At 34.8% G+C, this 27760-nt stretch overlaps 1 protein-coding gene and 1 long non-coding RNA gene across 13 annotated transcripts in view; both read right to left on the minus strand.

Moving 5' to 3' along the window:
• The window catches only part of tns1b (tensin 1b), a 264722-nt gene that overhangs the window by 52969 nt on the left and 183993 nt on the right, over nucleotides 1-27760 (minus strand). For all 12 annotated transcript variants that reach the window (XM_088604952.1, XM_088604951.1, XM_088604948.1 and 9 more), the window contains 11 exons: nucleotides 26626-26797; nucleotides 26085-26135; nucleotides 25506-25628; nucleotides 22874-22938; nucleotides 22028-22111; nucleotides 19998-20110; nucleotides 19175-19235; nucleotides 17345-17420; nucleotides 10829-10958; nucleotides 10306-10371; nucleotides 9529-9645 (listed from right to left, as the gene is read on the minus strand). In XM_088604952.1, coding sequence (XP_088461078.1) covers nucleotides 9529-9645; nucleotides 10306-10371; nucleotides 10829-10958; nucleotides 17345-17420; nucleotides 19175-19235; nucleotides 19998-20110; nucleotides 22028-22111; nucleotides 22874-22938; nucleotides 25506-25628; nucleotides 26085-26135; nucleotides 26626-26797 — 1058 coding nt within the window. The remainder of the gene's footprint in view (nucleotides 1-9528; nucleotides 9646-10305; nucleotides 10372-10828; nucleotides 10959-17344; nucleotides 17421-19174; nucleotides 19236-19997; nucleotides 20111-22027; nucleotides 22112-22873; nucleotides 22939-25505; nucleotides 25629-26084; nucleotides 26136-26625; nucleotides 26798-27760) is intronic.
• Nucleotides 13932-17328, minus strand: LOC148648956 (uncharacterized). Its single transcript, XR_015926264.1, has 2 exons — nucleotides 16978-17328; nucleotides 13932-16939 (listed from the first exon to the last, which is right to left on the minus strand). It is a non-coding gene; the product is annotated as an uncharacterized LOC148648956 (long non-coding RNA).

The following is a 27760-nucleotide window of genomic DNA, read 5'->3' on the forward strand; positions in this document are numbered from 1 at the left end:
TTTATATAAATATTAATATAAATATTTATATTTGAACCCAGTGAATTAACATAACGTATTTAATCACTTAATGTTATTTTGCTTGATAATGAGTATCCAGATTTTTACTCTTTATACAGTAACTGTGCACGCAGAGCAACACACTATTGTTCTGAGAAACATTTACTGTATCTTTAAAAAAGTACTTGCAACATAATTTGACAATGTTTCTGTTTCATTTTCAGACACCCTAGGTAACAGTGCAAAGTATTATAAAATTCAAACATATTTTTATCTTTCTGAACATATCAAAAACCTTACAATATTCAGTGCAGTGCTTTCTGTATCTCACAATCCTTCATGGGCACCAATTAAGGGTGTTGGGCATCCAGTATTACAACAGATTTAAGTAGGTAACTGCGTCAGCATGCATAGACTGCAAAGGAACAGGTAAAGGTTTAATCCATGCTAAAAAGAAAAGAGACACTACATTTCGGCTGTGGTCAAACACACCTGAAGAAGGCTCCACAACTGAAACTTTGTGTTTCTTCTCTTTTCAGAAAGGAATAGACCTTAACCTGTTCCTTAGAATATATTTGTTTTTAATATCAGCAAATTAAGAAATATGTATATACAATCTCAATGAAATATACTGTACATAAGAAATGCTTCTTCTATAATAATAATAACTTCACATAACTCTACAGTTATAATACCAGAAGATCCCACTAAAACAGCTATTCTTTCTGTTCTGTTAAAAAATTGAATACAACCTCTCTTTTTGAATTAAGGGAAATACTGTAACTGCAATGATCTGATTTCATGGTGGCCACAGTGGTCAGCATTGCAGCCTTGCTGTGGTGGGGGTATGATTTACTCCACCAGTCCAAAGACATACTGATTGGTTAATTGTCCCTGGTGTATGTGTGTGTCTGTGTCTTTCTGTGCCCTGCGATGGACTAATGTCCCGTCCAGAGTGTATCCTACAGTACCTTGCACTAGCATTGCTAGCTCTTCTGCGAACCTTAATTGTGTGAAGTGGTTAGAAAATCTATGGATGGAACCACAGTGGTTCCAAACATAACTGATATGAGTTGAAGGAATATGAAAATTTGCTTTGACAGTAGCAGTCCCAGGGTAGGAAAAGAGGGTGGAAAATGGAGTAACCCATAAGTTTAAAAATATGACACAAGAATATATAACCACTTTGTCAGAGCTGCAAACATACGATACTTATTAATGTTGAACCACACATTCAACCAAATATCACCAGATTCACAGCTGTATGCTTAAGTGCGGACAGAGACAGTAGTTTTTGTCAGAAATACTGTTTATCCCTGTATATAATTAAAATAAATAATTGGTTTATTTTTTGTAGGAATATGAAAGGATTCACAAAGGTCTTATTTCACCGTAGTATTACATCTGTGATGATTAATCCAATATAGCAAGTTTGTTGAACTGTTGAAAATATATAAGATTGTAGCTTTATGTTTTACTTTTCAATACTTTTTTGTGTATATCTAATATTGCTCAGTTGCTGTTAGTAACTTAGTCAAAACAGTGGTAATATTGTCATGTCATTATGTTTAACCACATCAGCCAATAAAATAGTCCTTCATAAAACAAGGAACGCTACACAGGAACCAAATTGCTTTGCAAAAATACCGACTAGCCAAGTTTATAGTTACAGGACACCAGCTGGCATATAAATAGATAATAACCATGCCTAAAATTTTCCACATGGACTTAATACATTGGAACTAAACATATGTTGAACATATCAGTGCATATTGTAAACAAAAATCAATGTTGACATGGAAACACAGAAATTAGCCTGAGCTAAAGACTCAGAAGAAAGCACAATTTCTAAATATTATAGAGCCCCTGATTTTAAAGAAATGCAAATATAAAAAAACACAGTAATTAAACAAAACAGGACCTCTTCTGCTTATCAGAACAAAGCACCAAAACATACCCCCAGAACAACAGTAACCGAAGCCAGATCCTTAGAAAAAAAGAGTCAGCAGATACTTAGATATTAGAAAGTGGTAAAGAAATTCTTTGGAAAGGCAAAGAAAAATAGAGGGAATAGTCTGATCTGATGTACTGTCCCCCCAAAGTTTGTGTTCTGTTTTTACAGGCAGTTATCAGAAAGAAGGCAGCTTAAGAAAGCAACGACGGTCAAAACAAGTTCTCAACACAAAGAACGTTATACATCCAAAGAACTGTCAACCTTTCACACTCATGCACAAAATTTCCCAAACTTCACACCTATTACTCCTGAAGCAAATAAGATGAAAGGCAGATTACCAGCAGATACAAATCAGCCTCTCCCCGGCTTTCCCAGGTTGTGCATCATAACATATGCCTGCTGCTCCACACAAGTGAGTAAAAAAGAATTTAAAGTCCTCAGTGACTGGAAGGGTATGGCACAGTGTTTCCTCCTCACTCAGGGTTGCTCTCACTCATTTCTAATCATGTCTCACAACTGAAACAGTTTTCATTCGAACTATTCCAAAAATGCCATAAGCCGTGCTGTGGCCAAATATGGAAAGAGCAACAGTAAACAAGGCACGCTGCCTCTGCCTCACACTGCTTCTCCGGTTTGTTATGAAACTCTGTTTCTTTTAATGTTAACCAATTTGATTTTGAATTTTTATGTCTATATAATTCTCACTTTTCTAGAATATATAGTGAAAGAAGACTATAATTTTAACACATTTCTTTTCCTTTGTAACAATAAATAGTGAAAGAAGACTATAATTTTCCTACATTTCTTTTCCTCTGTCACTGCCACTGCCACATACTGTATAACTGTCACCAGTTCTTTGTCTTTTTTTAATGACTCATGTTTTGTTTCTTTTTTCCGGATTTTTGTTATAGAACAAAATATATATCTTTGAAGGACATGTTCCCTTTCTGTTTAGTGAAGGAACTGCAGAAAAGCAAGACTTTACTTGTTTTTGCAGTTTAAAAATAGTTTATTATGCTTTGGAAAGCCATTGTCCATGTTGTTCTGAGTTAATATTACATTTGTTTTCATTTTTTTAACTTGCATGCATAGTATACAGTGCTCTTAATGTAAATAACTTGGTTTGGGGCCCAGGATAAGTGAGCACATTCCATACAAGTGTTATTTTAATGGTAAATAAAATATAAATTAATCAATAATAAAATTAAAATATTTTGCCAATATTATTCCATAACTGTCAGAAGGTTTTTGTTTGACTATAATATTATAATTAGGATCTCTTCAGGACAATGAAACAACACGCATCACAGAAAAACTAACATAAAGTATTTATTAGTATATTGTCACATATTCTATATTCACACAGAATTATATGGCAAAAAATACTGATAAATACTGATGTTTGTGTTAAACATTCCAAAAAATGAATCAAGTTTTAAAAAAGTGATCAGAGAAAAGGTGATGCTATTTCCTGGTCATGTAAGCCATAAAGGAACAATAGACCTTCTGGTGATTTAACCTTGGGTGCAGCAGCTGTTGTACCACAAATCTATAACTGGAGTTAATGGAAAAAAAGAACTAATAGGAACTAATACATGCTGAGCAATGTACACCTGTGACTGTGAAGCTGACAACACAAACAGCCACTCCAATGTCAGTAAATGTAATCATTAGTTTCAGATCAGGTTGCTATCTATGCTTTTGTCTGAGCATACTGCATTAAACATTAAACATTTACTAAATTCTAGATTCTGTTTTGTTACTCTAGTTCAGAAGAAAATGAAATTAAGTGAAGATTTCAACATTAAATTAAAATTGACTATCTTACAAACAACCAGGTACATACAGTATTTAAGAAATTACATAAATTTGTAACTCAGTTAAACTCAGTTTTTGATTTTATTATTCAATCCTTTACTGTGATATACATCATTTATTTTTGCATCTTTATTGTATTAAATGAGATAGATAATAATAACAACAACAACAAAATTCTATTTCACTAGACCTGACTGGTTAGCATGTACAGTATACTACACACAGTATGTAGAGAACATACAACACACCTATTGGAGCAAATCAAGTAAATAATAACTGAGCTAAAAATAATTAAAAATGTTTACGAAAAGACACGGTTTCAGCATTTTTATTTGAGGTTCCAGTCCCAGTACTGATCACAACGAGCCCTGTTTAGCTTCATCAATGAACATTAAGTAGTATTCAAGCTCCGAAAAAGCATCCTGTGCTAAGGTGTAATGTAATCTGTGCAAGTGGAAGATTTGGTTACCCTGGAAATGAATGAATCCATTAGTCTACTGGGGGGAAATGAATGGATGTGCAAATGTTCCTTTACTGCACACTAGTGTTTTGTTTAAGACAATTATGTGCTCTTGTACCATCTGACCGCCTCCGAAAAGAGTAAGTCAGATGACGGGGCTTTCACTCTTGGTGGAAGGGGAGAGAGTGGGGTCCCCAGGATCCCTGACCCCAGATCCAGGCTATGAACATTGGAGATGGGGGATTGGTTTACAGCTGTAGGCTTCCAGGAGGAAGACTGACGCCCACCTATTTCTGAAACAGCTATTTAAAACTTGACTAGCATGGAGAGGACACTTTAGTTTAACACAGCAGGACTTTTTGAACAGCTGTGGGAGGAGACACTGGGGACGGAGCTGTACTGTGTCTTCCAGCATACCATGAGAAATGTCCAAGGTGTGGAATGAGCTCCAGAGTGCCATAGTCTTTGAAGCTTATGAAAACATGGCAAAATATCTTTAAATGTAAAAATATGGCAGATTTCTTTATGGATTCTATTAAAGTGGATTCTTGGATTCTTTAAGATGGATTCTTCTTTTTCACATTCATTCATGAAAACAGTTAATAGTTATTTTTAATTTTTTGATTAATTTAGACCTGCATTAATTTTCTGAACAGGAGAGCAAAGAATAATTCATTTTCTGTATGGAAGGTTTTGCTGGATACAGCTCTGTTCAGTCTTTATACTGTATTTAAAGAATGGAACTATTGCTCATGAAACCCGTTTTACCTGGAAAGCTGATCAAATTAAGCAACCAAGAGCTATACATTTCTCATCATAATCTTCATGTTATAAGGACTGAAAAATATAATGAGATGAGATAAGAATATCAAAGACTAAGCAAAGAAATAGGAGGTATTGTGGATAAAGGGATAAAGGCAACCAATATCAACATCCCAAAAAAACGTGAGCACTTTTTTCTGACTCCAAGTAAGCACCCAAAGAACAATAAAGCTCACATAGTACTGAAAAATACTGAAAGACAGTGCTGCCTTCATGGAAAACTTTATTGTTGGGGCTGCAGCAGTAAATGATTATAGGTAGTCTAGGAGCTGGGAGTAAAGATAGACATTTACAGTTGGGGAGCTACTTAATACAGACTGCAGCAACTGATAATGAATGGATCTATTATCTCTATTCTATTATCTCTATTATTATCTTTTATATATGTGATAAGCAAATATTTAAAAGCTTTATTCGTTTATAAAGAATTATAAATATAATAAGTATATAGTATAAAGAAAAATAGGTATATATAAGTATATAAAAAATAAATATATAAAGAAATGTTCAATGATGTTCAATTATCTAGCCAGTCATTACTGGCTACGTGGAGATCCACAGGCAGCTGGCAAATTCATTAGGCAATGAGGCTGGTGAGTGATGGGCAGGGAACCAAAGCAGGCCAGCAGGTGGACTACACACCAGGTTGTGCCCAGCTGTTTTGAGCTTTACTGTCCAGTGTTGAGGGGCAGACAGTAGGAAATGGGGTCCAACTGCAAGTAAAACCAAGGGCAGATGCAGTCGGGCCACAGGTGAGAAACTGTGCTGCTGCCAGAAGGGCTAGACACCAGACAGGAACTTTGCAGATTGAATGGGTTGGGTGCCAGGCAATCTCTGGATTGAGCGCCAAAGCAGGCTGAGTTGAAATTACAAGTGGCTGGGAAGTAAGGAAAGTGAAGACAATGATAAAGGTGACAAAATAGCAGATGAACTGTTACAGGTTCTGGTTGGAACTGGAGTTCTGCAGGGAGCTAACATCTGAAAAGTGTGTGCCTGTTCTTTCACAAAATAGGGCGTGCTGTCCTATTTTCAGCACACAATGAAATTATGTACAGTCTGCAGTAACCGTGAACATCTGTTTGAACACTACTGGCATTCGTTCAGGTTGAGGAGCTGGGATGAGATCATCATAGTAGCTGCCTTGTGCAGATTCACCTTAGCAAAGGCAAAGAAACTGTGCAAGAAAAAACATTTCAAATGAGTCTAACCTTATGGTAAAAGCATAATTAGACATGGAGGAGATGATCTGGGTGGGGTAATGATCTCGAGAACAAGGAGAATAGCTGAGGTGGGAAGCTGGTTAGAGACACAGCAGGAGAGAGACACATCAGGTTGCAGGATGGGCCACTGACAAGCTGTTCTGTTTCAAGGTGAGAAACGATAGAAGAACAACTTCTTGCAAGTAAAAAAAAAAACTACAATCAATTGCTAAACCAGATAGTTGGTTGGAAGTGAAGTGGGGATTGTGTGGCAATGGTGGGTTAAGCTGCAGTAAAATCTAAGAGAGAGTTGAGTTCCTGAACCTTGTCTTAAACTGCATGTGGAGAAGATCTGATTGCACTGTAGTCTATATTGTAGATAAGTGGAAAACAAACCTAAAATGTTAGGTACATGGAAAATACATATGTGAGAAGGGAACAGGAGGCTAAAAGGAAGCAAACCAAAAACAAAGGTAGTACTGGGGAGCATTGGCACAGCAAAATAGTATAGACAGTAATTTACACACAAGAGTTGGATGGTTAATTGTTAGATATCTAATACTTATATTTAAATGACCAGAAATGAGATTGTCCGTCTCCTGGACCACTATTAAAACCGCTTTAAAACCATAATTTATAAAAAAATGTACTTAATAACTCAGACCAGCCTTCTAGCACTTGAATTGCACTGTGATTCCCCACACAACTGGCAAAAATCTGCCTTTGCTTTTACAGAACCCAAAGTGGTGCTTGACCCTCTTATTATCTCTAATGTAGTGCTGGAAAGCATTCTAAACATGGTAACACAACTGCACTTAAAGGATTTTGCATTCCCATTGAAGAAGAACCCATGATTTGATTTTCTCAATATGGTAAAGGCCTATCGCTTTCACAAATAATATGGATTTTTATTTGATTTATGTGAAATGGAAACCTAAATTCTTATTGAAAAAAGCAGATAATAGGATGATGGTATATAAAAATACCTCAAATTTTCACTTACTATGTAAAAATTGTCAATGGTGGTAAACACTATGATGATTAACCCATATACATACAGTATAACTGATGTTGCTTCTATAAGCTGCTTCACCACTTCTGCAAACCACAAAATCTCCTATTACTATTGCTATTACCAGCACTATGAAGCTGGTAGAAGAAGGAAGAGGATGAAGAAGAGGAGAAAATTTGGATAAAATAAGAATATAGCCTCTGTTAGGTGAAATCACCTAAGGAGTGGCTTGTAAGCCCTTGAGGGCTCTATTAGCAGTCCTGCTTTCTGACAACCGGGTGTCAGAAGTGTGTGGAAAAAAATAAATATTTATCAGGTCATTTCTGACAAGCACTTGTTCTACTCTTCAAATGTTAACACTCTTCCCAGCACCTTCGCTTAAACACAAAACCCTTCTGAAAAATATAAAACACAGTGACCCTTAGAATACTGAGATTTAAAATATAAGCTTTAGATATGCAAATTCAATTCAAATTTTTTTTCTGAAAGATTATCTCTGTCAGACTTTATCCTTTGTGTGTTTAAAAGTGTAATTGTAAGTATAAGATAAAAACATTTACTGTATTCAAATAAAACTGTAAACAATTTAAAATTACATAGTGTACCTTATCTTATAGTCAGAATATGGTATATAAAATTTCAGTTTAAAAAATCATAGAAACATATTTTAGGTTTTAAAAGCATAATAAGCCTTAAATATCTAAGACTGAAAAAGTAAAATACACAATAATGGATTATAAATATATATATTTGATTTAATAATATTTAATGTTAATTAGTGCAAATCACTCTGAACATTTCTGACAATGAACGTCACAGAAACACAAACTGTAAAACTGACACTTTAGATTGAGATTGAGATTAAGATAGATTGTGATTATGGGATAGAAATAAATCAGGCAAGTCATCAGAGGAAACCAATGTGTATTTCAATATCTTTCCTATCACTTGACTGACAAGCAGGTTGCCACAGGTTTTAATGGAAGCATTGCTGCATAGAAAGCAATGTCAAAACCTATATGTTACCAACGTTAAGAAGTTAAAAAATAAAGAAATTTGAAAGAAATCACAAAATCACATACTCAGAGGAGTGCTGGGAATTGTAAAATGCAAACTTTCAGCAGCCAGCTGTGAAACATGGAGATACATTTGAAACTGTTTAGAGAGACTGGGTCAATAAGGTATTAATAAAAGACTTGCTAACCAAATAGAAGTGGTAAGCATGTATTGTAACAGCGGTACATTCATCAGAAAATCATCTAATTGCACAAATAACATTGATTCAAAAATCCCAAACACCAAATATAAAGCTACTCTGCAACCAAAAAAAAAAACAAATAAAACATTCTATCATTAAATCACCCATTTTTCTACACAATGCACTATGTACATTATTTTGTGTATTACAGTATAAATATACTGTAACTACAAAGATTTTTATGGAGCCTGTGTTGTTCGTTAAGGATACTGTACATTTACAAATAAGATATTCAATAAATAAGAATAATTTTCTTTCAAAGAGATATTTAAATCATCTTTCACTTTACAATACAATATACAGTAATGAAAGGCATGCTGCTAGAAATGGTAAATTTAGCTGTTTCAAAGAATAGTATTTGCTGTGCTGCAATATTTATTCCAAAAAAGTTTATTATGAAACAAGGGTACAGTTCAATGTTAATTAAAACATTATGAGTAGCTCAAAAACCTTGTTACCAGGGGTGGTCCTTGTGAGTCAGAAAGGATGTAAAGTATGTCTCTATAACTCACTTACACATAATTACAAAGCCTGGACCTTGAAACTCTGCCTTGCTCTCCTAGGAGTCTTAGTTAAATCAGAGGCAATGACAAGTACTGACATCCACCTGTCTCAAGCCTTTCTGCAATGTGTGTAGGTCAGGGGGTGGTAATGGGGGAGGGAGGGCATTACTCCACTCTGCTCTCTCTTGCAGTTAAGAAATGATGAAGCTCTCAATTAACATACAGAATTCACACAGGTTTAAAGTACTCTGGATTTTCTACAACAGGTTTTTCATTAAAGTATTCTATTCTATGTTCTCTCTGTTTTTCTCTGTAATTGTGATTAAGTTCTGACATGTTCATTAAGCATTTCATTAAATGCTTTATTTTGGAAAACCTTAGTATGTACAGTATGTGGCAAACCTATATTTATGCTCCATGTCAAAGAGCTGAAGTGAGCAATTATCTGTATACTCTGTATCTCCTGAATGTTATCCAATTTATTTTTAAGAAGAACACTCACCCTCCATAGTGTCCTCACATCTCTGGTTAAAGTTCTCATAGGAATCCCAACGGATGAGAGGATCCTGTGTGTTATAATCCACAGAGACACTTGGGCCATTCTCCAGGTGATCCATTCCTTGGAAAAAAAAGAAATTGGTTAGGCAAGGGTCGAAATGTAAAGGTCTTTAACTCAAATGTTGAGTCATTTTCTGACTGCTTTATCCTATACAGTGTTGCGGAGGAGTCATTGCCAGTTCATGACATGGCACACACAGACACAAATATGCACACAATCACAGTAGGGCCAATTTTCAGAGGCCCGGCAGTATGTCTTTGGACTGTGAGAGGAAACCAGAGCACCTGGAAGAAACCCACACAAACATGAGAAGAACAGACAAACTCAGATAGTACCCCTGGTCTGGATTTCATAATTAATAATAGTAATTCCTTATGGTTATATCGCGCATTTCTGGACACTCCACTCAAAGCACTTTAGAGGTTACACAGTAAGTGATTTGATTCCATAATTATACAAGTAATGGAAGACTAATTGGTCTATGGTTTTCCAGTTCACTTTTGTTTTTTTATGCAATTGTTTTCCGTTTAGAAATTCTCCATTCTGTGAGTACAGCTCCCATCCTTCATACCAATTGATATATTGTGATCAAAGTTCTATGAACAGCATCTCTCAACATGCGGTACTTTTTCTAACAATGTAAGTCACCATCGGTAAGGGTTTCCTCTAAGATATGAGCTATTAATACCACACATCTAAAAGTGACAAGAAAATAATTACCTTGAATTTTTTCTGGCCCAAATGAGAAGACAAACTCCACTTTACCATACTCTGGGAATCGGTCATCTGTAAGAAGAGAAATAGGAAAAAAAATCTGAAATGGCATTACTGATAAAAATGTAGGTGAAATATATGTATTGTGCATATTATTTCATTTAAAGTGCTGTAATATACTAATTCAAAATATGATAATTCAGAAATAATTCAGAAGTACAATAGGAAAATATACAATGTTTTGTATATAAACTCTATAAATGTACAGATATATACAGTGGCTATTAAAAGTATTTTCACATTTTATTACAATATGGAGTCATAATTTATCTAATTTGAATAGTTGCCATTAATCGACACAAAACGCTCTTAATGTCAAGGTGAAATACAAATATTACAGATCTTCCTAAATTAATTATAAATATAAAACATGTAGAATATATATATATAGATTTGAAAATAACTTATAATTGTGGGTGGTTATCTATTAGAATATATGTGTAGATAAATGACTTATTTGTATATTTACCTTTAAAAGTTTCATCCAGCTCATCCTTGCCAAAGACAATCCCTAGGTCATGGACTGCACAGGTGTGGAACTGCACTCGGAATATGACATCTCTGGTGGGGCTTCGGAACCTCTTGTGGTAACACTTTAGCTGCAGGGAGAGGAGAGATTCCAATAAGCTTTTGTCATGGTAAAGACCAGGTTCAAACATCCATGGACTTGTAGAGCTGCCACTTTGGGTCAACATGCTATAAGTTCTTCTTCTGGGTCTAAGAGAGTATTAAATGTTGTCTTAAATGTACTGTTAAAATAAAGAAGTTATGACAGCAGTATAATCTACAGTACCTTATGCTGGCATCACACTACACGACTTTTCCTAGGATTTTCAGTCATAGCCTTCATTTACATAATCGTAAGAAAATCAAAGCGAATTGCAGAGAGTCACAGCATGCACCCGTTACCATCAGTTGTGTAGTGTGACACCCCCAGAGACTCAGTCATAGAACTTTTAATAGCCCCTACGACTCTCTGCGACTCGCTACGATAAAATCAATATGGTTTGATTTTCTCGTAGCGAGTCGCAAGTCGTAGGGGTGGTTAGTGAGCCAGAATAATAATAATAAACTATTTTTTTAATATTTTATATACTGTAGCACCTTTAAAGGTGGCTTCTCAAAGTGCTTTACAGGATGACAATAACAATAAATAAGAAGACTACAACAATAAATAAGAAGATTTCACAAGATAGGACACAATTATAATTACAACAATACAACAATAACAATAGAGGAGACCGTGGAAGGTGGTATTAAGAAGAGCAGAGGGGTGAAGAATGGAACTAGTTAAGTAAAGGCTTTTCTGAAGAAGAAGGTTTTGAGTCTGGATTTGAAGGAGTTTAGAGAAGGTGACTCTCTAATATCCTTGGGCAAAGAGTTCCAGAGCTTGGGGGCATAGCAGGAGAAGGCCCTGTCGCCCATACAATGTAGACGGGCTTGGGGGACAGTAAGGAGGGCAGAATTTGAAGAGCGGAGGTTGCAAGGTGGGGAGTAGGGCGATAAAAGTTCAGACAGGTATTGAGGTGCCAAGCCATGTAAAGCCTTATAGGTGAGCATGAGGATTTTAAAGTCTACGCGGAAGTGTACTTGCGAGATAATGTGCCCATTATATTACAAGTTATAGTGCAATACTTATTTGTTTACAATATTTGTTTTAAAGGTGTTTTATATTTTTAAGTGTTTTATTTTTGTAATTGTGTTCTTTATTTATAAAAATAATTATATTACTGAAGATGTTTATTTCTGGAAAACAATGCCTGTGTTACATTTTTCAAGATGTTTACGTGCTTGTTCTGATGAGGACAAATGAGGTGACCTCGCAGTACTTTCGCGGCACAATATGAGATTTGGAAACATGAAGAAAAGTCTTGAGGGAATCATATAATTAGTCACACCCTGTGATTCCTAGTCATATAATTTGACATCCTCTAGGACAGAAAAGGCAGCGAGATTCAGCAACTGCAGTTGTTATATTTGACATGCTCTCAAAGTATAAGTCGTGTTGAGTCATGTAGTGTGACGCTGGCTTTAGAAAGACATATTCTCTAATACAGTGTGACTGAAATGGCTTTTCATTAAGTTACGCTTAAAGTAGTGCAACATTCTTTGGCATATCAGTGTGACACTAAGACTTAAAAAAAGACACTGACAAGATTTAAAAAACACTATTTTAAATGTGCAATTTTGCTTTTCTGCATAAGCACTATCAACCTAAAGTATGAAAAAAACTGTTACATGTACTACTCCGCATGTTGTTTTATAGTTTCAGAGAACAGAAAATAATGCAAGTAGCATACATGTCTTTATTTGAAGGAAAACAAACCTGCCAAACTGGTTGTATGGTAGATTACTGTTCTGCATCTCAATTCTATGCAGACCTTCTAATTTAATAAGAGAAAGAAAAGCCATATGTAGACTAGTAAATGTTCAGCATGAGTCCTTCACAAAAGGATCATTATTCAGCCTGGATTCTACTGATGCAAGATCCTGTTAGGAAACACTTAAAGGGCAAAGGCTTTTTAAAGGAAACAGCCAACCTGTTTCATTCCAGCAAAGGCTTCTATTCTAGTCCAGGTTTTTAATCTTAGTTTTTTTTTTTCAATTAAGCCTTCACGCTTGCTGTGGCAAGAAAAATGTTGTTATATACTGTAGGTTACTATTCAAATATCTGTAAAAGCGCTCTTAACCAACAACGTCAGAAAAATACATTGTATTTAATTGGCAACAGTGAAGACCAGCCTAGAACAGCAAATGTCAACTATCCATGCACAAAAGATTAGTTATAATATTGAAGTGCTGTATACAAATGATAGTATTACAAAATGATATTTCTATCCTTGGAACTACAGCTTTCACTCTTCTAATTCATCCCTTTTTCTACTTTTGCTTGTTGTATTTTTTGCAGGACAGAATATCCATTAACAAGAACCATCTTTCCTGCATCTTTGCAGTACAATATTAAACACCAAAAGAGAAAGAGGAAATATCCCTGGGTCCCATGCCAATGATTGTAATCCAAGCCTCCACATGCTGGACAGCAAAACTATAATTATGAGATTAGAATGAGGGCATAAGGATTCAAAGAATGCACAGGTTTTCTATTACTAAAGACTGCAACAAAATAAACAAAATTAATTCAGTTTTTAAGTGGTTTTTGATTCTGTTTTTATGAAAATCCCACTTAATAAATCCTTTGAGGATTGAAGGAAAACTAGAAATAATAAAATATTCTTCTACATAAAAAATAACCATTTTCTTTTTGACTGACAAACGACCTTAAAACACATACAAAGCTGGGGATTATCTGAAAGTGGCCTTAGAATACATTGCATCAGCTGTATTAATAATAATGACCATTTCTATGAAAATATTCAGAAACTGGGGACAGCTGTGTTGACTGACTGCCTAATGCTTGATCTTAACACTTGTTTCAGTTCCTTTATGTTCCTTACCATAAAGGATTTAATAACTGGTACTTCCTGGTGTAAAATAATATTACTTTTTATTTAACTGACAAGGAGGAAATCATTACTTCATTCCTTTCATTAATGCTCCAATTTAAGATGGCATTTTGTTTTTATCTCTCTTTTATCTCTCTCCAGCTTCTGCATAATGTATGGTCATTATTGTGTGCTGTTATTCATAGGTTACCAGTAGGGGTAATATACCTCTGTCAAAGATGTACAGTATTTAACTTATATAAATTAAAAATAATTTAAATACCTTTGTTATGTGAAAAAGGTCTGGTAAACTTAGCCCTGGATTTTTTTTCAGTACAGTATGTGTAAATATCCTGCATTCTGATCATCTAGATCAGTTGTTCTCAATTGTGGTCCGCGGACCAGAGCGTGCACCAGGTGGTCCATGGGCTGACCTGATCATCTTTCTTAAAGCAAGTCTACAATGTTTGCTATGAAGGGGCTCCCCCTAGGACCACTGTTAAGAACTGCAAGCTGTAAATAGAGGGAGGAGGGAGTTGTGTGTTGGTTCTAGGTATCGGGATTTCATCAGCTGTTAAGGGGATTATATGTGTCAGTAATGTGGCGAGCACTAGCCTAGTCGTAGGCTTGGCTGGCTTGAGGGTTTGCTGAAAGGGCAATGTTTCCATTCATTCTCCTTGGCTGTACTCTTCTGTTGACTTTGTGTTTTTATTAAGCTTGAGTTATGGTGGACCACCTCGCCTCTTTATTTTCCCCCTCAGTGCCTATCGCTACAGTGTTTTAGTTTTATGCAGCAAGGATGAAATGATGTCACACATTGAAAACGAGACAGTCAGTTTGGCGGCGACGTCCTTGCCGCTGTGCAGCAGTCTATTGTCGTTACTGATGCACGGGTCAGATTTTTATTTTACCCGCCCCCACCCGACCCGATTTAAAATTTAAAGGTCAGTTTTAAACCTTAAAATCACTTTAATTTAAGATACAAACGATCAGTTTTGTACAATCCGAGTATGCTGGACTTAGTGACATAGCTCTGAAGCATTCCCAACCGTTCCCAACAACCTAAGCTTGTGAGCTTGGATTTTCGACACTTGTTGGACTGAAACCAAAGAAGATAAATCAGCTGAACGTGGAGCCAGACATAAGACTAAAGTTGTCCAGCTTGGATCCAGATATCTCTTCTCTGACTGCTCAATAAAAGCAGCTCCATTCTTCACATTACCTTTTTAAGTAATAAAAACATTTGCAGAATACGGAGCTTTGTTTGTAAAAATATTAGTACTTTCCATAAAATTTAATTCAATATTAGTTATTTTTAGTACATTAATGGGTGATAATTTTTACAGGGTAAGTGGACGTAGGCATAGGTGATCCACCACATCTGTGACTTAGTGTAAGTGGTCCACGGACCACAGAACTTTGAGAACCACTGATCTAGATAATTACTGGATGATTTGTTTGTCGAGTACTATAAATATTAATGTAAAAACGCAATGCTCTTTTTAAGTATAGTAAAGTATCAGTCATGAAAAAATACACAAATTACAAGTGCAAATTCAACTTGATTATCTGGGAATGTAAACATTCAAGAATTTATCATCTTTCTGGCAGTAGCAGTGTTAGTAGCAAGGAAACAAAATGGATATACAGTATAGTTTTTTCACAAGTTGGTCATTGTCAGGATAGAACCGCCAATAAAGTTCAGCTCTTCTCAGTCTGTTTGTCTCCCATTATAAACACCTTGGGATTCATGGCTATAATCTATTCTATTGCTTGTTTCTATTATGTCATCAAAAATCCATTGCTGATTAAACTGAATGAGTGTGAATTAAAGATAAACTTTAGTTGCACCATATTTTATAATGTCAGTACTAATTGTCACTTTCTTGTCCAATTCTGAACATTATTACTTATTAATTCTGTATATCCAGTATATATACTGTATATGAATGGGACACAATGTCAAATGTTAGACATTAGTGAGCCTTACACTATATCGCATCAAGATTATTGATAGTAGTGCAAGGCGGAAAGCATGCACATCCAATACAGTGGTACATTACAAAATATACAGAAGGAAAGCCCCTCATAGTTATTTAAATGTTACAAAATGTTTATTCTAACAACACACATAATCATAACATTAATGTTTCAACCAGAGTTTAAAACATATTATTTAAATAAAAGTTAATTTTCCATTCACAAAGTAAACCATATTAACAAAACAATTAGGATCCATCAAGTCTCTTCATTTATCTTTTACTAAAGGACCTTTAAATGAGTATCCCCCCATAAAAAAACACGTATATGGGTAAACAAGATCACTGCTAGTAATCGAAATTATTATTCATTTTTTAATAAACACTAATACTATAATGTTTTATTTCTTTAGACCTATTTAATTCAACATAACAATACCAACAGTATCAGCAATACCAACAAATGCAACATGATTTGAAGTTGGTCACTTGTTCCATTACTTCAGTTCTGAAATGAAGAGTTTTATGGTCTAACTTTAGGATGACTACAAATTTTTTTCCACCTTATTTCATGAAGTTAATGGTAAACACATTCTCATTTTCACACAATAGTGATCTGGAGGCCCATTTATACAGCAGGGTATTGACAGGAGATGCAGTGGTTAGCATTGCTGCCCCTGCAGCACTGAGGCCCTGGGTTCAACTCCAGACCTGGGATCCTTTCTGCGTGGAGTTTCTATGTTCACCCTGTATTTGCATGACTTTCTTCTAAGTGCTTCTCTTTCCTTCCAAAGTCCAAAGACATACTGGTAGGCCAGTTGGCTTCTTTGAAAATGTGACCCTACTGTGATTGTGGACATATTTGTGTAAGGAACAAGTAATAAGTTTATTCCATGCTGAAAAGAGAAGAAAGAAAACACAACCTTCTGAAGAAGGCTCCATGGCCGAAACGTTGTGTTTTCTTTCTTCTCTTTTCAGCATGGAATAAACCTATTACTTCTTCCTTTGCAGCCTATGCATGCTGATGCAGCTACCCGCCTGAACTATATTTGTCTAAGTATAAGTTGCCCTGGTGTGAATGTCTGTGTGTACTGTATGTGTCTACATGGCACAAACGGACGCACGCACAGACAATCCAGGGTGTACCCCATCCTGCACCTGTTACTTGTCGAGATAGGCTCCGGCTCCCCTGCAACCCTGAATTCGATGAAGAAAGTCAATGGTTGTGTGCTATTGACAGAAGCAATGTGAATTAATTGTCTGGCTCAAGAAGTGTCCCATGTTTAGCTCTGGTCTAGAGTCCAGAATCCTAACCACCCTTCCTTGATACTGCCACTTCATAAAAAATACTGAATCCTGTTGGGATTCCCTGACAAACAATCCTAAGGTTCCAGTCAATTGTCTTCTCTCAGCTGTTCTCCAAATTTGGTGTTATGGCCAAAAGTACATGAGAAACCTGCTATATAAAAAGTTTGTAAAACTCAATTTGCATATTTTCAAAAGATTTTAATGTAACATCCCGGTCCACAAATATTGTTTGCAAGTATTGTATTATTATCTTACCAGAATGTCCCCTTTCAGAAGTAACCCAGGCTCAATTGTGATGCAGATGCTGGTTTGACTATCTCCCTGGACATTGCTAGAATTGGAGTTGAGAAAGAAATCAAGGTTATTTTTGATGGTTCATCAAATCAGATCAATTCATTGCTTGTACATATTTTGCTGTTTCATTGAGAAAGCTGAATAATAGCTATTTTAAATAGATTGACAACAAGCTTGAATATAATCGTTTTTCTAGTTTTAACATTTGAAATTCTCAAGTTCAGATCCTTTAAGTGAAGTAGTAATTGTGACATTAAAAAAACAAGCAGATCTATAAGAGTTTACAGAAAAAAGAAGTGCAGTGAAACTGAATATTTGACTTCCATCAATATTTATTTTAGTTACAGTCCTCTAGAGTTGTGGTGCAGATAGAGTATCAGGAGCCTCATAAAAACAGGGTGGTGGCCATTACACCAGAGCTGTTAGCATTCCCTGCAGGTCGGGATAATCTGGGGCTAAGCTCTTAATCAGAGAATTAAACAGAACACTTTCCCTTCAAAATAAGAATTTCAGATAGTTTGTCTACTCTCAAATCCCTAGCTCATCATCTAAGACCTGACATATGTCTGCTAGAAGGTTAGCAAATACAAAAGCTCTGGTCTTTTTTCTTCTCTTTTTTCTAACTTAAGTTAAAACAAATAAACTACACAAATATTTTTCACTTAATGGAGTGGCTGTGCTCTTGTGGCTTTGCTGCTCGAAACAAACCCTGACATTCCTTTTCAACAAAAGAGGAACAAGTAAAGTTTAATGTCATGTTGAAAAGTAGAAAGAAGAAACAAAATGTTTCACACATCTGAAGAAGGCTCAATAGACAAAATGCTATATTTCATCTGTCAACTTTTCAGGGTGGAAATAACTCTACTAACCACAGGAACATAAAATATTAGGATGCTTGCTTTTATTTCCTTTCTAAAACATACATACATTGTACACATTTTAGTAATAATCATATTGCAATTATAATGCCTTACATTTATACTTACTGAGTACTTTTCTAGCTAAAGAATTCCAAATCACTTTTCATGCAGTAGAGGATCTAGTTTATCCAGCACTGAAGTGCAGTAGCCACTGGGTGATGCACAGCAGCCAGTGCCAACAGTCTCAATACACATCAGATCATGTGGATAAGTGAGAAATTGCTTCACCAACTGAATTTAGGAAGAACTTTAAAGAACTTTAGAAATTCTTTATAACTTAGGCCGGATTGTGCCAACCCAATACAGAATTCAGCCAGGATATTTGAATCAACAGATTTATTACGACTTTTAAGGAGTTTTATGGCAGTTTTGTTTGAAATAATTTTGTAAATTCACACACATAAATAAAATACATATCTACATACGGTAATATTGTATGTATTTCAATGACTGATATCCATCAAATGCACTCTCATTCAAAGTGTTTTTTCCATGTCAGTTAATAAAAAGCCCAACAATACTACCACTATACCGTTCCATATGCAGTACAATATCTCCACATTCAGTGTATATTATCTTTCTTTTGGATGGTATATACTGTATCAGGGAATTCAGAGAAATGGCAAGGAAAGTCCACAGAACACACAATTGAGAATGGTATTCATTTTCCGCAGCATTTTGGAAACAATGAATCTTTGTGACTTTGGAACTCTTCATACTGTCACTTCATGGCAGATACACAAAGTCCAGATGATTGGTGTGGAAAACTATAAGGCTTTTTTCTTTATTACAGCGATGCCATTCAGGCACCTTGCCAGCACAGCAAGAAATTGGAAAGGGGGGAGGGCATTAAAGTGAATGTTTCACTTACTAGATCCCAGATGTGTACACTGGCTGCATCGCCTGGTAAATCTTGAGGAAAGGGCGGCAACCTGGAAAGACACCGGAGAACAAAAAACAGGAAAACTCGTTAGCAACGGGACTGGCCAGAGTAAAACAAAGGCCTCAAAGCTTCCAAGACAAATAACTGTATATCAAACGAGGGTTGAGAGGGATGGGAGTCCACAAATACGTAACAGCTTTGCTGGTCTCTTCAAAGAACAATTCCAGTCCAAAGAATTGCAGCACCAAACTTGTCTGCCCTCCTCTTAAACATGCTTTAAACACCTTCCATTCACAGAATTCCAACACCTCATTCATCTCTCTAGTGCAATCTGAACATATTTAGTTGATTTGTAATATTTTGAAAATCACTTAAGGTACAATACAAATGACAGTTACTAAAATGATATCAGTTTGTCACTGTTTTGTTCCAAGTCCATTGCCATTCATCGAAGGAGAAAATGTGGATCATAATCATACATTGCAACTTTTGGATAGGATGGCATGAACTCAAGAGTTGGCCATTTCTGTGACAGACAGCTTTAGTTGCTGTCAGATTCCACACAGTTTTAAAATGCGTTATAGGCCAACCTGTCTGGCAAGATCCTACTGTATCATTCCCAGGGGATCTGATTATCTTTTGTAATTTCTGCATTCAATTTATTGAATGTTAATGACTGAATTAAACTTAATAATATATTAAATAATAATAATTATAATAATAATAAAAAATAGTAGGTGTTATAAAATAAATTAAGGTACATTAAATCCTTTTTTCTGGCAAAAAAAAATGAAAAGTAGCTTTTACTCACCTCCTTTGGATTCAAAGTTTGGGATTCCATGCATGATGACATGGTGTAAAAATAATGGCTTATTGTTTATTTTGATAGTCCCAGACAGCAAGCCACTGAAGTACTGCACATATCTGCAAGAAGGTATGAATGACTTATATTTCAAAGTAGTAAGCATAAAGAGCATTATTAACAGTAGTATTATTAATAATTGTAATATAGCATGAGAAAAACAATATGAACTTAACAAATGTCTCCAAAACACAAATGTAAGCACATACTGTATGTCTAGTAAAGGACAAGAAAGTATATTATTTTAAAATATTAAACATTATCATTGTCAATTATATATTAACATATTAAAATGTTATGTTAATCAACATTAATCAATGTTTTTTAGTTTAGTGCTCAGTACAGTATGTGTTCTTATATTAAACTGGTGGGCTGCTGTTTGTATTATCTCTCTTTCCATGTGTGCCTAAGGGATCAGTGAAGTTCTAATTGATAACCTGGCATGTGTTTTTATTCCTAGATGAAAGGAATAATTATCATTCTTTACATTTATATAGTGTTCAAAGTGTACAGTGCATTTATATAGAAGATTCATGACCACATGTTAAAACTGTTATGTACGTGGATCAATGTAGATAGTTTCTTTAACAGAAAAGCTAGAACAATCTCTCTGGTTTAATTCCCTGTCCTTTGCACATACAACAGAAATGACCAAAATACAAAAGCTTCTCTGGCTTGTGTCCCAGGACCAATTTTCCATGAACCACTAGACCAGTTCCACAGCTCAACTTGTCAAAAACGCCTTGAGTGAAACCTCACAGTATTTTCTCCTTCTTTAGTGTGGACATTCATGTTTTCCATATCCAGCAACCCATACACTATGAACTCAGCTCATTTGTTTCTCTGTGTGCTGCTGTGGTATATATAGACTAAATCCAAAAGGCATCCCACATCAAAACAGGGTGTAGTGCAAGACAAGTGTCCTTTACATACAATTTTACTGTTGTAAATGCATGATCTTTTTCTAGAAGTGTTTGTATGACATATCTTTGAGCAAGCAGAATGTTTTTGAACAATCAGCTCCAATTTCAAACCACTGTACTCAAGCCTACTTTGTTATCCATACCTAACTACAAGTTTTCAGAGCTGACACTAGCAGTGGATTTCACATTAAGACTTTGAAAACTCTCAGTTCAATACTGGTTTGGCAGTGTAGAAATTCAGCTCTCTCCATGTTAATGTCACACATGCCTCCCATAATAACTGCAGACTGTTAGGCACTCCAGTCCTGGCTAATTATATATCAGTCAGGAAATAGCAGAGTAGAAGCATAAAGTTGAGGCATGGCAACTAAAGCCCCTTTAAAGATTGGAGTGAGCCATTATTCTAAAAGTGGAGCACTCTTACAGCACCAACGGACTTCACTTTGTGACAGCCTTTCTAAATTATTTCTGTTTATTAAGAGAAACATAAAATTAAATGGGTGTATCCACATATACTAGAAGTCTGTTACAGTTGTATAAAACAAAAATTCAGAAGCACTGACCAAGAAAAAAGATTATAGTTCTGAGCAACTAACACTCAACTTCAAAAACTAAGCACTCTTTCTCCTTAGTAATCTCTGAAATATTGAGATTCCCATAACACAAGTGTTGGTTTTATTTATGATGGATAATTTGAAAACTATATTACCATAATAGGATCATGATTAGCTTTATAGGACAGTTAACTTTGTAAATAAATCAGTAAGCTGTTCAATGCCAGGTACTGCAGTTTGTGAGAACTACCATCTTTATTTCAGCCTTATATAATAAGAAATCATTCATACTTGTTCACTTTTTCAGAAATCCATTTATCAATTGACAGTGTACAATGAAAACCTGTGAACATCCCAAAGACTAGATACAATATATACTGTAGAAGGTGTCACAACAAGCACTTTTCCATGGTAAAAACAATATATATTGCAACCAGGGTCAAACTCATAAACTGCACAGGAAGGTACCAAGGAGTTAAACAGGAAGTGCAATCAAACTGACCTCTTCTGGGAGGGTTGGCCCACAGGAAGCACTTTATCTTCATAAAACCTCTTCATGGCAAATCTGTCCAGGGCTTGATCTGCACTGCATTGCAAGAGTTGCATCTTTTTAATATTCGCTTCAGCTACCATATTTCAGCTTTTATTGTTGTATACATTGGTATGCATGAAGTGTAAGCAACTTGCAAAACAGCTTCTAATGAGCTTACCGTCATAAATGACCGTAATGGCATATGTCTAATGAAAGTAATATAAATACCATAAATTCTGAAAGATTCAGAGTTGACAATTTCTATCACTCAACAGACAATGATATTATAGAGAAGGTGAATAAATGTTTAAAGCACAATATCTACTATCACCACTGTTTATTTACAATATCTAATATTTGTCTACCATTTCCACTTTTAACAAAAGCTATACCTCTACGATTACAGCTCTGTGTCTCCTATGCTGAAAGAGGCCAATGAAACAGTCACAGGATCTGAATGTTTTAATAAAAGGCAGACTTCTTTTAATAGTCTTCAATTTATCCTAACTTTATAGTATCAATAAAAAACAACTAGTAGGGTTAGTGTTATAAAGGATTTATTTGATCGATTTTTTTTTTGTATTTGTATTTGTTTTCCAAATCATTATTTCAGTTGCCTCTGAGGCCAGAGTGTTTGTAATGTATAGTCTCATTGTTTTATAGATACTGTATATTTGAAGTCTTTTAATAAAAAATTAAGGCTTCCTGTTTCATCTCACATATCTACTCATTTAATTTCATAAAGATTATGCCCTTCATTTACAAAGCTATTTGGAGTTATTACCCATAATATTATCTCTTACAAAAATCACTTACCTGGCTGAAATATTGCTGTAATGCATGTAAGCTGCCACTACTACCCCAGTCCTCCCACGATTGCCCTGCAAAAAGTTGAAAGATTTTCCATGAGACAAGGGTTTATATTGATCAATTCATGAGCACAATAAACATGATCCAATAAAGACCTACAAAATGATTCTGCAGTTTCATAGTATAGGTATGCGAATCTACATATATGGATTTATATAGGAAAGCTGAGGAAAACTGACTTTGTAAACATTTTGTTGAAAATTATTGTTTTTATAAAAGCTGTTTTTAAATACGATGATGTTTCTTCATTCGTGAAAATTTCACCTTTTACTCTTTTTTGTGACTGAGCATGCAGGCATCAAAAATTGTGTTTTGTTGTTTTTGAACAGTAAAGAACAGCTGTAATTAAGCACTAAGTAAAATCAGCAATGATAGTGTGACACAAAATACTCGCAAAAATTTATTTAATAAAATTTGTCAGAAATGAATCTGAAAACACAGTTAAACATTAATTTATTTCCCTCATGTGTTGTATAAAACCAGTAATAAACAGCACAGGGAACTGCTATTCAGGTCAAGATGAAATTTGTAAATACTGTAGGACTTTTCAAAACACAAGAAATAAACATTTAATTTAATTTTGATTTTCTGAATGGAAGCTCAGTTCTTCATCCTTGTCATCTAAATGAGGCGGAAAAGTGGCACAAATTGTCACCATGGTAATTTTTTGTTTTTCTTGTTGACAGAAAACAATTAACATTTTAGAATTATACTTTATGTTTACTTGCATTCCCCCACCATGCCTACTAATAATAAAAGACAGTATATCCATATCATCCTGAAAATATTTTATAACCTTTCCTAAAACCATAGTGAGGGTAAATAACATGAAGGTCATGTACAGTACAACTGGTGTGTAAAATGTGATGGAAAATTGCCATCACTAACCATATACTGCCACAAAAATGAAATAAAACATCACTCCAACTTTTCCCATTGTCAAGTCTCTATTGTTATCATTGGCAATTGAGTATATGGCATTTTCCAGCTGGTAAAATCCATTTACCATTATCAAATTTCTTTAGGAATTATTTTCAGCTATGCAAAATGAGGAAAAAGAGGTGTTTTGATAGTATTGCCTTTCAGTACAATAATATAACCACCATGCCAGTAAATCCTGTTTATGGATAGGAAAAAAAGGACATTGAAATTATAACTTTCTGTCATGATAAAACAGATGACAGGTCATCATATGATTAAATAAAACGAGGCTGTATAATTAATATATGAATATTTTTTATGGCTTTATAAATAGTGTTAGTACTCATTTAGTTTCTTTAGGTATTAGGTGAAACTGGTTAATGCTACTGTTGACATTTTGTACAATGGTCGGAAAACACGTCTTAGATGTTAGATTGGCTTATCAGTTATTTTTTAGATTTATCTTGAATGCTGTAATTCCTGTCATTAATACATTTGGAAAGCAAAGAGGGGATTATTCAAGTTTATGAAACAGATAAAAAAACATCAAAGCTAATTTCTAGAGATGTTGATAGTTTATACTCTAAGGAAAGGAAAGATGTGGTGGTAGGGTTATGTATGGCATTGTGTAATTTACAACAGACGCATTGTACACAAACAAAAAAGAAAAGACAGACAAGGATAGATATACAAATGGATAAAAATATTGTTTCTGTTGAACTTTAACTAGAGATATGGAAAACCCCTCTATAAAAACATAATACAAACAGTCCTATCTAAGAAAAGAAAAGAAAAAAGAAAAGACAGACAAGGATAGATATACAAATGGATAAAAATATTGTTTCTGTTGAACTTTAACTAGAGATATGGAAAACCCCTCTATAAAAACATAATACAAACAGTCCCATCTAAGCACTTTGTTTCCTATTTTTCAACTCTTTTTTTAGTAAATTAATGAAAAATTCAGAAATTGTAACTGTAAAGTGTGTGATGTAAAACACATACTTCAAATACAGCTTTTTTTTTTTCAAAATATTCCAAACTTCTTGTTTCCCAGCCCCGACAATTAGGTGAAATCTCACACCCTCTCTCTTAAAGCTGTGAGGTCTTGAAGAATGAGAATGTCTCTATATTGCCATCTGCTGATTATAAATATAGCACAATGTAAAAAAGCAGCTTTAATTTTTAAAATATATTTTTGGATGCAGTAAGCTTTAGACAATGTTTTGCACAAATTTATATGGCACATAAATGAATATCTGATCTCCATATTATTATGTTGCAGACATTTTAACAGGGCTTCACATTTAGCTGTATACTAGAGGGTTGATACATCATGTTACGTGTTGTATTTCTGTATCTGAAGCAAAAAAAACACTATAAGCAATCATTGTCATAACAATAAAGAACTGTGTGGCTTATAAAACGGGCTTACAGGGTTATGATTCCCCATTGTGATGTACTGTACATACCATTAACATTCTAGATTCCTTAGAATTATGAAAAAAAATCATAACGATTGTTTCCTTTTGACACTTTACTTCCTTCAGAGTATGAGGGAACATTACTATTTTCATATCCATGACAGGAGAACATCAGCAGAGAGAAAAGATAGAGTCTGAAGATGGGGGAAGGAGAGATTAAAGAAGTCTCACACCTTGTTGTGAAGCACCACCACATTGTGAGGGTCAGTGTTCAGCCAAGTGTCCATGGCCTTACAGATGCTGCAGATTTTGTCAAGTGCAGGAGCGTGGTGGTCTGGCCAACCAAAATCCAGAACCTACAAAAGACAGTCAGAAAATCATACCTGTCAACACTACAGATGACTTGTTCTTGGCACATACAGTGTATACCACAGTGTATACATTGTACTGATAGGACTCGAAAGGCTACTGTTTTAATAAAAGAGTTACTATATGTCCGAAATGTAATTTACTGCATGATGTCCCCATCAACATTTATAGATAGTGCAGGACTGATTGATTGACACACTGATTTCTAAATTCATTCCAAATGATCAGGATTACTCAAGATTCAAAATGTGAATTTATACGTGACAGTTATCCCAGGGTAAAACTCACAGTGCTTGCAAATAAATTCTAGAGTTATAGATCTGAGACATGGTAGGATCTTTTACTTCCCTAGACTTGCACTCAGATTTTGTCATTCCCTGAGATATCTGTCTTCTTCTAATATAGGCAAGTCTGATAAATCTGTGCACATCTGGTAAATTTACCTTTGGATTTAGCTTGGCAATGTCATACCTTCTTTCACTGAGGTTAAAGAGCTGAAATAAAGCACACTTGTTTAATACATGCTGGAATATTTCATTTCTATATTACTTGTTATAAAGTAAAATTAACATAGTAGGTACGATATGTCTAACAGGTTCACTACAGTATGTCTAGTACTTTTTATTGATCTTTATTTAAAAACTTTAAAGACTTAAAAAAATTGTTACAAATGATAAAGAATAAAGAACACAAAACAGAGCAATTCATAGTCTATATATAATTCCAATATAATTGTACATTATCGGCTATTTTTTAACAGCTGCTAACTAAGGTTGTTGAATACCAGCTGATAAATAAAACACTGATCAGACTTATATGAAGTTCTGTAGCCATCCAAATAAAATTAACCTTGAAAACTTTGGAACGGCACCAATGAAATAATCAGATTTTATTAAATAAGGCACGATCACAAGAGCAACCAAAATTCAGTGAAATTCAGCTTCACCAGGAAAAACACAGAAGCCAGTATATCCTCTGCTTTACCAAATAGTTGTCTCCATGTTTGGACCTCAGCATTGTTGCCACCTCCTTCAGATTGTTGCGGTAGCTCTGCTCCTCAGCATTACTGGGAAAGGACACGGAGATGATACGCTCTGTGATGTAGACAAGATCCACATCATAACTCTCATCCATGGCTTGGATCAGACTCAGGCTCCTGTAAAGACACAGACATCTGTTCAGACGGATTAACTTTTTAAAGTAGTTTTTTTTTTCATTCCTCTTTTTCCAGTGCCTTCTAGCTAAACTTACATGGCAAATTAAAATACAACTATTTATTTTCAATGGCAAAATCTGAATTTTTATTCTGACCCCTGAGAATGCTGTATTTTCTTCCCACAGTATTTGAATCACTACAAAACATTATGTCCTTGTTTGTAATATCTATGTAATTGCTCTTAGTACAGAAGAGCAAAGTGTAAGAAACTGAAAAGTTTTAACAGCTATCAACTTAAGGCTCTATATTGCTATGATTTGAGCATATTTTACACAAGCTTGTGAAATGCATCTAATGCTAAATACAGTACTTTTCAAAGACTCAGCAAAACCTAGACCCATGTAAATGGGAATGCAGCAATATTACAAAACACGTTTTGTTAATATTAATTAATAGACCATAAACATTTAGGATAACATATGGGCTCCAGTTGCAAGTCAATGCATGTACTTCACTGTGTAGACAAAATAATGTATTTATAATTGATAGCATTAACTATGAGTTATGTTCATCCTAATTCTTGATTTCTGTAGTGCTATTACATTTATTTACACATAATGCAATGCCTGTGGAACTGTTAATGCTATAAACACAATCAGTGAATGAATGCTCAAACATTTTTTCAATATTATACCGTAAACGTTGATTTATAATCACAGTAAGTCTCACAGCAACTTCTTACCACAGAGTTTCTCAATATCCCTCAAGCATCACTGACTAATTTAACCCTTATACCTGTGGTTTGGATTCCTCCCAGAAATGTTTTCAGCAATTAGAATCTGCATTACTGAACTTTTACACATTTATTGAATTTCGAACTTCATCTGTGTGTAAACATTTTCACATTTCTATACAGTAAATACTTATTTAAAACTACCCTATACAGTATATTACATTTGAAGA

The sequence above is a fragment of the Lepisosteus platostomus genome, chromosome 14, assembly GCF_059453375.1.
Source record: "Lepisosteus platostomus isolate fLepPlt1 chromosome 14, fLepPlt1.hap1, whole genome shotgun sequence".
NCBI classification, from domain to species: Eukaryota; Metazoa; Chordata; class Actinopteri; order Semionotiformes; family Lepisosteidae; genus Lepisosteus; species Lepisosteus platostomus.